Genomic DNA, 14,298 nt, shown 5'->3' with positions numbered 1-14,298 from the left:
GTTGTTTGTAACCGAGTCGTCTGTGATGAATGAACAGAGCTTTCTGCAGTTACATCCCCAGCTAGGGTATAGGGTTAATTCTGTCGTCAGTGACTGATGAGCTAGCAAAACGTTCGAAATAAACCTTAAAATGTGTACAGTACTGCCGTGTAACGCGTGGTGGAAGCTGAGAAGCCTGGAGCAGCATGTGTGTACGTTTGATGCTTTCTTGATGGTCACTTGCACTGAAGATAAGAGCCCCTGTAATTAGACTTCTTTTTTAATAAGATCCCATCAACCAGGAAACCAATCTGCGGACCACCTCCCTGTTGAAGATGGCACGGCGTCTCTCCTGGGCATAACCATCTGCTACATCGTAGGGGGTCCCAGCACTGTATGCCCGGGCTTGTGTTAAAGCAATGGGCACATTGACCCCAAAAGGTGCAATAGGTAAACAAGCACTGAATGTTCATGTGGAAGGAATTTGATTCTTGGCGTTAAGGTTCGTCACAAGTGGTACAGTAATTGTTTAACTAGACTGTCCTTGTCGTATAGGGCATTACTGGGAGTAGGGGTGGCAGAAAGGTACAGTGATTGGTGCCGCTGCCAGTCTTTAATGGGGGTTACCTGTGTACCCCTTCCCCCCACTGTTCTGGACCAGCCGCTGGAGAGAACGGTTTTTGAAGTAGCTGATCCCACAACACGACTCGCACGTCAAGCCAAACTGAGGGACACCTTCAGTGTAAGAAGCTCGAGATGAGTAAAGAGAGGAAGTCGGGCCTATCCCCTTTCTACAGCGGTTTTGATTTGGGAAGAAGATGTGAGGGCAGGATTGTGGCTGGATTGTCAGAAAAGGGCAACCTAGTCTTGAACGCGGGGCATCACAGAGCATTAGTCCAGTCCGAGCCTTCCCTGTTGTAAATCTGAGCAGGAGCAGAGACTTGTGGTCTCTCCCCCCGGTCTCCGGACTGCAGGTGCAGGCTGGACTTGAGTTCAGTCTATTGTCCTACGCACTGCTGCATTGAGATGCTTATTTGCATGTAAGCTCCAATACAAAGACATTAAAGAAATCTCCAAAAATAAACACCGGACAGCAGCAGCAGCAGCACCAACGAGTTAAATAACTTAAAAAACATCAGCGTGAGTCAGTGGTGGGGGTAGAGTTCAGTAATCTGACCACTTGTGGGAAGAAACTCTCTCTGAATCTGGAAGTTTCTGCCTTTTATGCTCCTCTAACGCTTACCAGAGGGAAGGGAGGAGAAAAGTGAGAAACCAGGATGACTGGTGTCCATAGCGATACTTCCCAGCCTTCCTGAGACAGCGAGTTGTAAACATGTCCACAGTAGAGGGGAGCTGTACTCCAGTGATGGACTGGGCTGACCTGATCACCTCCTGTAACGCCTCAGGCGCCTGAGCACTCTCAGCAGCGCACCTGCAAAATGTGGTATGGACAGTTGGACTTTGGAAAATCAAAACGTAAAAAAAGAATTATTCGGACCATATCTATTGCAAGAATTTGTGATCCCTAGAAGCTTTTTTCTAATTTTTCTATTCAAATTGATATTTTATATCCATACACCAAATCTCGAAGACATGAGCCCTCAAGCGTGCTGCAGCGACAGACTTGCTCGGAAGCGAGGGAAAGCGCCCCCTCTGCTGGTGCACGCTGAGTATTGCGATAGGCCTTGTTTACGCACCTGCGCCAAACGTAAAGGATGTTTTAGATAACGTTAGAAAATCGTGAAGCTTTGTTTCTTAATCAAGTTACAAGTTACTCTTTGAAGCTGTGAAATCTGTCGGACTGGATCGGCTAAAATCAGCTGATTTTACTTGGCCTGAAGCATTTTCTCGAATCAATTTAGAAACAGGCAACACCACTACAGCAGGATTCGTCTTAAAGACCACGTGTTAGAAAGGTTAGTTACAAAGAATCGCCTTTTTCGTGCGTGCGAGATTTCTTAATACAAAAAAAAATACAAAAACAAATAGACACACTTCACAGCCAGAGGAATTTACAATTATAAAAGCTGAAAATTATGCTTTTGACATATTTCCATTGTATGTCTTGTCTTTTGATTTTTAAAATTGTCAGCATTCCCTGTTTTCTTCCCGATGTGTTTGAACGATCTTAAATTAAATTTCTTTATTTGCAGGAAGGTATCAGCAATTGTCCAAACTAATTTCCCATTTATATTCCTCAATGTAGTATTCCAAAGAGAGACACAAGAAGGTACAACATATAAATTGCACAACTTCCTAATATAATTATTATTGCATTTTTTATCTTTTATATCTACTCCATGCAAAAATAAATGATCAGAGAAATCGAGAGAAGCTCTGTTAGTAAGGTCGAGACTGCCTCTAAACAGCCTCCCCACTTTCTCAGGAACAGCACCAAAGACTGGTGCTATAGCATATTCACGGGGAGCGATAGGAATCTTCCATTTTTAATTAGTTTAAATATAATCCTAACACTAAACAAAATGTACCTGTGTCTTCTATTGCCTTAGCCATCTTAAAGAAATATAGTAGTATCATCTGCAAGCTGACAATTTTTAATTTTTCTGAGATATTAATACCTTTCAAAAAATATTATTAATATAAAGAGCTAAAGTATGGGTTACTAATAAAAACAACAAAGGACGAAGAGGGCGTCCTTGTCTAATACCTGTACCACTATCAAATCTGGGAGACGTCCCATTATGTGACTTAACTGACCTATTACAACCATTATAAATAGTTTTAATAACATTTTGAAAATAGTGACCAAAACCATAAAATTCTAAACATTTAAAAATAAAAGTATGTTCTAACATATCAAAAGCCTAAAAATCAAGAAATTCAGTCAATTTATCTTATCTGCGTGGGAGATATTTGAAAGAACTACCTCTTTCCTATAGAAAAAAAAAACAGGATATTTGATTGGTCTTTGAAGTGACCGTATCATACAGGTGGGGCTGCACATTGCTGGTGGTGGAGGGGATCCCCATTACCTGTAAAGAGCTTTGTGTGGAGTGTCCAGAAAAGCGCTATATAAGTGTGAGAAAAGGGACGGATCTCGACGGGAAACCTTTTAACGGTTTCCTTTAATCCTAAAATGTACCTTTCTTAAATTACTTTTTCTGCAGTAACGAATACAAATTCTGCACCAGCGTTTAGACAGTATTATCGCCTAAAAATGGGGAACTTCGAGCAGGAGAGTGAGTGGGCTATGCTAAGAGTAGGATAAAATAGGAGATAGACATTTGAGAGAGCCGCGTTTCTCGTTAATGCAATATTTGTTTTTTTAAATGGGGGGGGGGGGGGGGCTCTTAACCGTTTTTAAAGTGTCATTTTAATGCTCTTACAGAACCGCCTTACTGCTGTCGAGTCATTCCCCAGTACCTAGAGAGAGGTTTTCACGTTTAAACAGTCGGTTGTTGAAGCAAACAACGGACGAAAGGTTCGTCACCCTCCCATAGCTGGAGGTGACGTCAGAATCGTGACCCCACCGGATGGGTGCCGGGAGTGTGAGGTCATGGAGGCGGTGGGGGGGGGGTACGCGCACGCACACGCACACGCACACGCACAGCCGCGCACCCGCCTGGTTGTTGATGTTCGAGTGGGGAGCGCGCGCGCGCGGCCCGCTGCTGTCGCCGTTGGTGACGCCGGCGCGCGGCGCGCGAGGCAGGAGCAGGAGTGGGGGGGGGGAGCCTCGTGAGCGCGCTTCCCAGGCGAGCACGGCCCGTGGACTCTCCACACGCTGGCTGGTGGGGGGCGATATGACCGAGGCGACGGCTCGGGCGGCTGCGTTTGTCCCTTATTTTCCTTTTCAGGCACGGCGCTCAGGGCCCCGGGACGCGGCTTCAAGCAGTTAATTAATTAAAACCGGGCTCCCCCCTTCTTCTTCTTTTTTTTTTTTCAAAAAACCAAAACAAGCAAATCGCCATTATATGATCCAGTATCCCGCGTCTCCGCTGCCCTCCATGTGGGTGAGGGACCTGTGTGTGTCCGACTATGGCGAGAAAAACAGTTAGCAGGAAAAGGAAGGCAGGCGAGCTCAGGGAACAACAGGTAAGCGCGGCCCTTGGTTTGTTGTGTGTCTCTTTTTCTCAGAAACACAACGCACACGAGAGGGAGCGGCGCTGCCCGGGGTGTTCCTGGGCAGGACGCGGCCGCCAGCGGGTCAGGGGCGAGGAGGCGAGCCGGCGCTGCAGCCCGACCTCCCCCGGGCTCGACTTTGCGCTCCGGCCGCCCGGGACACGCCGGGCTCCGGCAGGTCGCGGGGGGGAGGTGGGCAGGGGAATGCGTTACGATGTGTTTTTGTTTTTTTAAAAAAAAAACCCTCCGTCAGCCCGACGGCGAGGTTGTCCGATGTGTGACGGGACGGTGGGCACTGTTTTGTTTTGTCGGCCCCCCCGTGATCCGGAGAGGGGCGCCGGCAGTGCCGCTCTTACAGCCCGGGTGCAACAGGGCGGTGGGGCCGGCCGGCTCTCTCTCGGTGTGGCGGGACGGGGAGATGATCCCTCCTGGGGGGGGAAACTGCGCAATCGGGGGGCCTTGACTTACTGACCGGGTGGCAGTGCTGACCCCCGGGTATCGGCTGAGGCCGACCGCTCTCGCAGGCAGCTGGATGGGTTTGTGACCGTTGCCCGGCTGGCTGGAGAGGAGTGAAACGTGTGTTGTCTGTTTGTGTTTGTGTTTGTTTGTTTGTGTGTGGTGGGGGGGGTTGACTTCGCCGTTTGGCGAGGAGATTTCGGGTTTTCCGAGGCGAAACGGGAGTGCGTGTTTGAATAAAAACCTCCGTTGCGATCGCTTAGCAACTGACACCGCGGGGGACAGGCCGGGCTGCGCTCGGGGCCTACCGCCAGCTCGGATCCGCAGCTGACATTTTTTTTTTTGGGGGGTGTTTTCGACGGGGTGAAGGGGGCTGGTAGGACCCCGGCTGGAGACCGCTGTTCCCCGTTATATCCGTGCTGTTGTCGTGAAGCCTTGGCGCTCCTCTCGCCTCTTCCCACCGACGGGATGTGGACGTGGGATTCACGGCGGGGAAAGTTTGAATCCTCGTCCGGATTATGGTTTTTCCCACCCCCCCTATTTGTGTGTGTCTGGGGGGGGCCGGGGGGTTGTCAGAGAGAAGAAGGGGGTGCGAGGTCCGGCCGGCCGTGGCGCCCGCCGGGCAGCGAGTGGTTTGTGTCTGGGTGACGTCATGCGGGCCGGACCGGACCTCCGCGCTGGCACCAGGTGAGGTGTGAATATCTTCCCCGCCCCCTCACCTCCCCAGCTCTGTTTTTTTCCACGACGAAGTAACTTTGCAGCAGCGCCCAGGAAGCAAAAGGTGTAGTACAGAGGGACGGGGTAGTGGGGATGCTCGTTTATTTTTTTCCGTTTGCTCTTGGGGAAAGTACTTGAGGCTTTTGCTCTCGCCTGTGTGTGACAACCTGAGACGGGGGACTGTGGATTTACAGCCTCAAACAGAAAAAGGTCACCTGAAGCCAAAACAGCAGCCCGAAATTGTTTTTTAGATCAGTGCATGCTGCGTGTTCCTAAACACCTCCATAATGCCACCCTTTTAATACTGAAAGCCAAGTTAGTGAATGCAGTCCTACCTGCATTACCTGACGCAAGCCCATGGCGCATGGAAGGAATCTGTTCCCAGGCAGCAGTGTCCTGTGTTCGTCGGTCTAATCTCAGGAAGAAATAGAACACCAGTAGGGAAATAAAACTACGTTGTATGGTGTGGGTCCGCTGGCTGTTGGTAAAAGCTAAAAACATTGTTGCACATCAGAATGAAGATACACTAGGTGAAACCTTCAGATGTTCACTGTTTGAACATCTGATTAGTAGTTCTCATTGCAGTGTTAACCCCAGACGATCCCTGGGTGCTTTACAGGAAGAGGCGGCCTGCTCTGTCTGCCTCGGTGAAGCCAGGCTGGGAGACGAGCTCGTTGGCTCCTTGAATTAAGGGAGGTTTCAGTGGGCTGATTGTGCAAGTAGAGAGCGCAGTACCAGGGTCGCTGCGCTTGTTAACCACTGAGATTTTAGCGATCAGGTGTTCCGTTTATCACATCTGAAGGATGGCATCCCTGCGTTGGTCTTTGTGGGAAGTGTGCCCCCTACTGGCCCACCAACAGACAGCACCACCCTGCTTTCCTCTAGAGCACCACTGGGGAGGCTGGTGTGTTTCCAGGTGTTCAGCTTCACCTTAAAGATTAGTTCAAACTTAGCTACCAATGTTATATTCATTAAAATATCCATCTATACTTATTTCCCCAGTTAAAGGTATCTTATACAATGCTTAACAATCAAGGACAGAGAACCATTACTCTGGGAGTCCAGCACCTGAAATTTTGTTCCAGCTGAACTTTTACATATTTGGATCCTTGTTGGAACTGACAAGTTTCTCGATGGAGCCTTTGCAATTTTTTTTCTGCTCGGGTGTTGGAAGCTCTTACTGTACTTATTAAATGCAACAGTTAAAAGGCAGCTGCTTGGGTATTTAGAAGTTGAAAGCAGTGCTCAGGTCAGCCCTGTTATTGAACGGAGTGCAGTTGTGTGGGTTCTGGGAGCCCTGGCTAGAGAGCGTTCCCACCGGAGTTAAAACCACAGTGGCCGGATTTACAGGTGAACCATGATCCATGGGACACCAGGAAGCTACGTGGAAGTGCTTTTAAATCCAAGAGCAGGAGGGGCGTCTTGACCCAGAGGGATGTAGGAGCCAGAACAAGCTGTCCAGCTGTGTCATGGAAGCCGATGAAATCCTCAGATCCATTCATACCAAGGGCCTCAAGCACTAGGGCACTAGGAGCCCCAATGCCCTCCTCTCGTTCCTCACCGCTCCTACATTCTTAAATCACTAAGTGCATTTATATGCTCACGTAACAATGACAAGTCTGTTGTTTTAAATCAGTCATGAATAGAAAAGGTGAAATGTGAGGCAAGGCCATGTTGATTGTATTCTATATGCATCGTGAGACAAGGAGTGCTATGTCCAGGTTTATACGCCAGAGCGTTTTGAAGAAAATTGTTTCTTTAAACCATGCGACTTAAACATCCGATTCAGTCTTACGTCTTTGACAGACGCCGGCTCGCACCAGTTTTCCGAAGCAATATCGAAGCTTCGCTCGTGCCCAGTCCAGTGTCCTGGCCCGGCTGGACTCCTTCCCAGAGCCTGTCATGGTTGTGTGGCTCCACTGTGCGCTGGATTTCTGACTGGGGAGTTGACACCTGGGCACCTCGGCCATGAAGTCGAACTGTGGCTCGCTGTGTGAATCTCCAGTGTGGAGTTAATTAGCCTTTTCCAGCGCAAGTCACGCTAGTCGGTCAGATTACCGCCGTAATGTTTTCATTCTGCGTGTGGCTTGCCGTGGCTGAACATGTGAATAAAATGTCACAGGGACAAAAGTGCCATGAGGGAGAGTGCCTACAAACGAGGAAGGATTCGTTTGCGAGTTTATCGCAGCTTCACCTAACGACCCCAGTTTGCCGTTTGCTGCTTGTGTGTTGATGTTGCAATGATGATTTTGTGCCTTGTTGGCTATATAAAGGACTTTTTGAAATCGTTAGCAGGTTGGACACCCAGTAATACAAATAGCAGAATTGCACAGCCATGTGGAATGAGAACTTAAATGAGTAACCCCACCCCATCGAGAGTCTTAAATGTTTTCTTCTTCGCACTCTGACGTGTCACCAGGGACTCGCTCGCGCGGGCAGCTGGGCAGGACTGACCCACCCTGAGCCGTTTTGTCCTAATGCACAGGAGTTCAGACTTCTAGAGCAGTCACTCGGGAGGCCTTGTGTGAATCCTGCTTCTTCATAAGCTTTTGTAGACTTCACTGGTGTCAAAAAGTGCAACTCAGTTGGGAAAACACTTTCCATTAGCTTTTATCTCCTTTCCTCTCTTGATGGGGAGTTCAGCTTGTGAAAGCACTTGAATAACCTTTTTCCCTTTTGCCTGTGTCTTGTGTATCCTAATAATAATTACTTACACTTATATAGCGTTTTTCTGGACACTCCCCTCAAAGTGCTTTTACAGGTAATGGGGATCCCCTCCACCACCACCAGTGTGCAGCCCCACCTGGATGATGCGATGGCAGCTATAGTGCGCCAGAACGCTCACCACACATCAGATATCGGTGGGGAGGAGAGCAGAGTAATGAAGCCAATTCATAGATGGGGATTATTAGGAGGCCATGATTGGTAAGGGCCAATCAATGGGAAATTTGGCCAGGGCACCTACTAGGGATTTTTAATGACCACAGAGAGTCAGGACCTTGGTTTTCTATCTCATCCGAAGGACGGCACCTTTTTACAGTATTGTGTCCTCATCAATCCCCTGCTGGCCCTACTAAGACCTCTTCCAGCAGCAACCTCAGTTTTTCCCAGGAGGTCTCCCCTCCAGGTACTGACCAGGCTCACACTGAGCTTCAGTGGGCTGCTGTGAGTTGCAGGGTGATATGGCAGTTCCTTGATTTATTCCCTTGCTTGTGCTTGTGAGTCTGACGCAGTGTACAGGTGCCTTCCAGAGCTGAACCTGCACGCGGTCTGCTGGAATCGCGTGCTGCATTGTTCTTCCCGTGGCTGCATGAACTCGGCGTGTTCTTTCCTCGGGGCTGTTCCATAGCTGCCTGCTCAGCGCAGCGCTGTGTGAGTGCTGCCCCCTGCTGGCTGGACCCTGACCCTGCAGCGACACTTAATCGCCCAGAGCAGCCCGTAGTGGCGGCATCGGGCCTGGGGGCGCAGTGTTCAGAGAGGGTCGCTGTGTGTGTCGCTCTTGGGGCTGGAACAGGGCGGCGTGTGAGCGGACTGTGCTCGTTCTCCCCCGGCGAGTCTCGGCGAGAGGGGCGCGGACGGTCCCTGCCAGCGCCCGGTGTCCGAAGTCAAACCGTCGAACGAGCGCCCGCCTGTGGGCTCCCCTGGTTTCGCGGCGGTGGCTGTAACCCTGTCCCTTTCCCTCCCTCCCCCCCCGCCAGCTGGGCTGGGCCCCCGAGGTGTGCAAGAGGCAGCGGCTGGCCGCGGCGCGGCGCTCCGTGGTGTGCGTCCTGCGCGGCCGGGAGTTCCGCCAGCAGCAGCAGCACGAGCGGCGCCTGCAGCAGAGCATGCGAGGCTACGCGGCCCAGCGCCTGCCCGGCATCCTGCGCGAGCGGGAGTTCGCCCTGGGCACGCTCAACAAGGTGTTTGCCTCGCAGTGGCTCAACCACAGGCAGGTGGTGTGCGGGACCAAGTGCAATACGGTAAGCGCCCGCCCGATCGCCCGCCCACCCACCGATCCCCGTGCGCTGACCGTGCGCCCCCTCTCCCTGCGCCCCAGCTGTTCGTGGTGGACGTGCTGACCGGCCAGATCACGCGGATCCCCATGCTGAAGGACCGGGAGCCGGGCTGCGCCCTCTTGGACCAGCAGGGCTGCGGGATCCACGCCATCGAGCTCAACCCCTCGGGCACCCTGCTGGCCACGGGGGGGGACAACCCCAACAGCCTGGCCGTCTACCGCCTGCCCACCCTCGACCCCGTCTGTGTGGGAGACGTAAGTCTGCTCGGGGGGCTCGCGGGTCCTTCTAGTCCTGCAGCCTCTTGGCTGTCGTTGCCGAGTCTTGCCCTGTGTGCGATACGCAGAAAGGAGTGTGCGTCGGTAGCCATTGCACACGCTCCGCGTTCGCTGTGTGCAAACCCTGTTATACGCGTGCATGAGTTTTAACTGCTGCGGTCAGGCTGATCATTTAGGCGCTGAAGACCGGCGCAAGGGAAGGGGCTGGTGGGCTGGACCTCAGCAGTGGGGCTTATTCATGCTGGTCTCTTTCCCTGTGTTTCAGGACGGCCACAAGGACTGGATATTCTCCATTGCCTGGATTAGTGACAGCATGGCTGTGTCGGGTGAGCAGACCGGGCTCCGCCTGTTTCACTGGGGTTATAAAATCAGTGGCATGTATAGCAGATGTCCAGCAGTCGAATGAGCAACATGGGCCTTTTCTCATCCGCGGCCTGCCTCGGTATCCCTGTACCCCCTGCCCCGGTAAGCACAGCCTGCTGCTCGTGTCCCCTTTCTCTCGGCTCAGCGTCCCATGTGTGTCGTGGCTCTCGCAGGGTCCCGGGACGGCTCCATGGGACTGTGGGAGGTGTCGGAGGAGGTGCTGAGCCAAGCCGCGCGGCAGCGGGATGAGGCTGGGGTCCCCACCTACTCCCACATCACGCACAGCGCCCTCAAGGACATCCCCAAAGAGTACACCAACCCCTACAACTGCAAAGTGCGCGCACTGGCCTTCAACAACGGCAGCAAGGTCAGCCGAGACGGCCTTCGCTCAGCAGCTCGTTTGATAAGACAAGTGTCTGGTTAACTCGCTGGAGTCATATTTAGCCTGGAAGCAAACTGCACATAAATGTTTTGAGAAAACAATAGACTGCCTTTCGGTCGTTTTGCTTTGCATGCTTATGCCCCGCATGAGTGACCTTGCTTCGGTTGCTATGAGGTTGTGGTAAGGCAGCTGGATGCCTGCTTGTGTGTGACAGTGAAAGCAGGCCTAGAGAACGTGATATCTCTCTCTCTGACTGGGGAGCTGTCTGTCTTTCTCTCAGGAGCTGGGAGCTGTGTCTCTTGATGGCTATTTCCACCTGTGGAAGGCAGAGCACAATCTGTGCAAGGTGAGTGCCGTGCGGTTTCTGTCTTTTCTCTTCAGAGCGCAGGAATCTTTCCTGACCTGGAAGGGTCTCTGCGTGCTTGTAGAGCACCTGATTAAGCTGGTGCCCCACACAGCTGGCTCAGATGGAAGCATGCAGTTGAGCAGTTGGTCTGGGTCGAACTCTAACCCTAACCCAACGGTGGGCTTAACCTGGAGAACTGGCACCTGGTTTTCTATGTGAATCCCTCTGCACGATTCACATCAGACTTTTTCCGAACCGGTGTCTCAGTAGCAGGTTACTTTTTGTAATGGGAAAAAATAAGAACGGTAACTCTTCCAGGGTTGCGGAGAGGTGGCACTGGGGCTAAGGATCTGTCGGTTCAAATCCCGCAGCCAGCAGAGGAATCCTACTCCGTTGGGCCCCTGAGCAAGGCCCTTAACCCCAGCTGCCTTAGGGGTGCTGTACAATGGCTGACCCCAATCTTCTCTCCCTGTCTGTGTCTCATGGAGAGCAAGCTGGGATCCTAATTCCTAAGGCAAGAAATTGTATATGGCCAATAAAGTGATCTTATCTTCACAGTTTAATCAGATGAGAATTTACTTTCCTGAATTGTTTGTCTCAATAAAATCTTATTCTAAAATTTGAGATGCAGCTCTTGCAAGGATTATTTTTTAATCTTGCGATCTGTTTCTACCATATGTCAAAGGTTGTTTTTAGTGAATACCTCTCTTTCCTTTCCCTGCCTCTCTCCGGGTCAGCTCCTGTCCACCAAGCTTCCTCACTGCAAGGAGAATGTGTGTCTGGCCTACGGTCAGGAGTGGTCAGTCTATGCGGTTGGCTCCCAGGCCCACGTCTCCTTCCTGGACCCCCGCCAGCCCCCCAACAACGTCAAGTCAGTGAGCTCTCGGGAGAGGGGCAGTGGTGAGTGCACACGCCCTCGGCCACGCTTCCCTGCCGTTACCCCTGTCCCCAACCCCAGAGGCAGCTCGCCTCATCCCTGAACGTGACCTTCTTATTGCCAAAACCATAGAAGACTTGTGGATTCGACGCTATCTGCCCCATCCTGGAAGTCAAAAGTGCTTTTTAATTTCCTTGAGCTCCCTGGCCTTCAGTTCAGTTCACCTGAAACAGACGCATGGGGTCACTCGGGGACTGCTACAGATGATTTAGAGCTCCTGCATTGATAACATTGATGGAACAGAATAATTCAGTGTAAAGAACTCTGTCTAATGATGTAGGAGGAGTGGGCAGCCTGAATCCCTAAGGCTTATATAGGAGTGTCATTACTGCAGGCATCATTTAGTGACCGAGTGTTGCTGATCATTTTGCTTTGTTGGACTGATTTCCCTCTGACCGTGGATCTCTGAGCCCTGCTGGACTGGGGTCCCTGGGTGCCAGACTTCAGGGGTGTCCTGACTGAGGCTGTCTCCATTTTAGGGATCCGCTCGGTCAGCTTCTACGAGCACATCATCACAGTGGGCACCGGCCAGGGCTCGCTGCTCTTCTACGACATCCGTGCCCAGCGCTTTCTGGAAGACCCCTCGGGCCCGAGCTGTGGCTACAAGGGGCGGCCCGGAGACGGCATTCTCAAGCTCTCGACTGGCAAGGGCTGGCTGGTGAGTGCCCGACTCCCCCTGTCTCCGTCGCTCTGCTCGAAGCCTGCTGCAGCTCCAGAGCCTCCCTGTCCAGCGCCCTGAGAGCTCGTGTCAGGAAGGTCTGCTCGCCTCCTCCATAGTTGTCTCTCCTGAGGCTTGCCACGTCTTTTTCTAGAGATTTTTCACATATTTGTTTCTTTCGTTTTTCCTCCTGGGCCCGGAGCGTATTTTTCAGCTTCATCATCCAGGGGAGTGATTTTTTTTTTCTCTTTCCATTCCAGAGCCTGCCCTTTTATTTCTGTGAGCTTCCTGTGTACCCGTGCCAGTCTCCCTGCTTTACAGCCGTTTCACTGCTCTCCTCTCTGTCCCGCAGAACTACGACGAGACCTGGAGAAGCTACTTCGCGGAGATCAGCTCCTTCCCCAACGCGGTGTACACCCACTGCTACGACACCTCGGGCACCAAGCTCTTCGTCGCGGGCGGGCCGCTGTGCTCGGGGCTGCACGGGAACTACGCGGGACTGTGGAGCTAGCGCCCGGCCACGAGCAGGCGCCCCCTTTCCTCCTGCCCCCCTTTTTTGATTTGAGTTGACTTTCAGTTCTTCGGGAAGCAGCCGGGTGAGCTGTGTTTTTTGTTGGCGTTTTTCCTATGGTCATTCTGTCAGCCAGTGGATTGACACCGTGTGGAATTAAGAGACGTAGCCATCGGGCGTAGAGACACTTCCTCTTGGACCTGATTTCCTCCAAGCAGCACACCAGCATAGAAAACGCTCTGCAGCGCTTGGTCTGAATCGCTGGGCCGGAGCTCGAACACCTGTGTGAACGGCAGGGAGAGTCTTGCTGTCCTCCAGTGCGGAGGGAAGAGACGGAACAGAAGAGATGAAGGAGCTGATGGCGCACTGGATGAACGATGAGGGTTTGGTTGGCTTTGGTATCGGCTGGAAAGCTTGGTTCCTCTGTTTTGTTTTTTTTTGGGGGTGGTGTTGTGGTGTTCACCCCTCCTCCAGGAAGGCGGGCGGTGGGCAGGGACAGCGTGAGGGGTGAGGAGGGCATGCCCTCTGCTCTGGAGCAGGAAGAACAGCCAGAAACACAAACCAACTCCAGCTTTGTCCCACCGAAAGAAAAAAACAAACCTGGAGGATTTTTAACATTTTATTTTCTCTTTGCTGATTTTTGTTTTTTTTGTTTTACAAGATATTTTATCTTCCGGACTTGGTCACCCACTTGCTGTGTGTTTTCCTGTAGCCTCCCCTTTCTCTCCATCGTCACCTTGGTGTGCTTGTGTCGGTTCTTTCGGAGTGTTTATTAGTCGAGTGGTCTCGCCCTCCTCGCCAGCAGCCAGAGGCAGGACTTAATTTATTGCTTTGCCTCCTCTTGGTCTTTCTGTGAAAGACCACTGTGGGCCGTCGTTGTGTTTCATGGTACTAAGTGTGTCTGTACAGTACAAAAAGAAAAATGAAAATTACGACCATCCATCTAACGCATAACCATCACTTTTTTATTTCTTATATATATACTTATATATGAGAATTCAAACTAACTTGTCTGTTTCTAGTGGTGCCCTCTTTTATATACACTTCATGAATGTTTTTACAAATTACGAGTCTGAAAATATTGTACAACATCAAACAAAAACTAACCAAAAAAATTATAAAAAATCAAATAAAAGTCTATTGATGTATTTTTTTCCTACAGATACTATTGGCTGATTCTTTTCTGTTTCTTATCCTTGTCCTTTTTAGAAAGGTTAACCACCAGTGTTTATCTCAAAGGTGCATCTGGTTAGCTGCAGCGATGCGACTGTACTGCTCTGTATGTCCACTTAAACACCACAGCATTCCCAACACTAGTGACTGCATAGCCTCCTCAGACACCCCTGCAGCTCCCCACAGCTTGGAAATTGAGTTTTGGAGACCTGAAACTCCAAAGAACGGAATGTCGTTTTGAAAATAAACTGTAGTTTTAAAAGTGAGTTGAGTTGGTGCCCAGTGAGACTGAAGTACCGAGACATATAGAGCCGGCCTTTTGAATTTTCAAGTGGATTTGATTTTACATGGAAAAATCAGTGGGAGCAAATGTCAAATGCAAAAAATCCGATGGCACCAGATACGGGGAAGTAGGGAGCTGTGTCA

At 51.1% G+C, this 14,298-nt stretch overlaps 1 protein-coding gene across 1 annotated transcript; it reads left to right on the top strand.

The window, feature by feature from the left end:
* Positions 1 to 3,595: 3,595 nt before the first annotated feature.
* dcaf12 (DDB1 and CUL4 associated factor 12) lies at positions 3,596 to 13,860 on the top strand. The gene is made up of 9 exons (XM_088630544.1): positions 3,596 to 4,032; positions 8,931 to 9,191; positions 9,269 to 9,481; positions 9,768 to 9,828; positions 10,039 to 10,232; positions 10,528 to 10,593; positions 11,331 to 11,493; positions 12,010 to 12,188; positions 12,541 to 13,860. Exons 1-9 carry the CDS (start codon positions 3,976 to 3,978, stop codon positions 12,697 to 12,699), a joined length of 1,353 nt encoding a protein of 450 aa, XP_088486670.1. The 5' UTR covers positions 3,596 to 3,975; the 3' UTR covers positions 12,700 to 13,860.
* The last annotated feature ends 438 nt before the right edge of the window (positions 13,861 to 14,298 follow it).

This window comes from Lepisosteus platostomus, chromosome 4, assembly GCF_059453375.1.
Source record: "Lepisosteus platostomus isolate fLepPlt1 chromosome 4, fLepPlt1.hap1, whole genome shotgun sequence".
NCBI lineage: Eukaryota > Metazoa > Chordata > Actinopteri > Semionotiformes > Lepisosteidae > Lepisosteus > Lepisosteus platostomus.
Note: the sequence above shows the minus strand (reverse complement) of the source record. Positions and strands in the feature narration are given on the sequence as shown.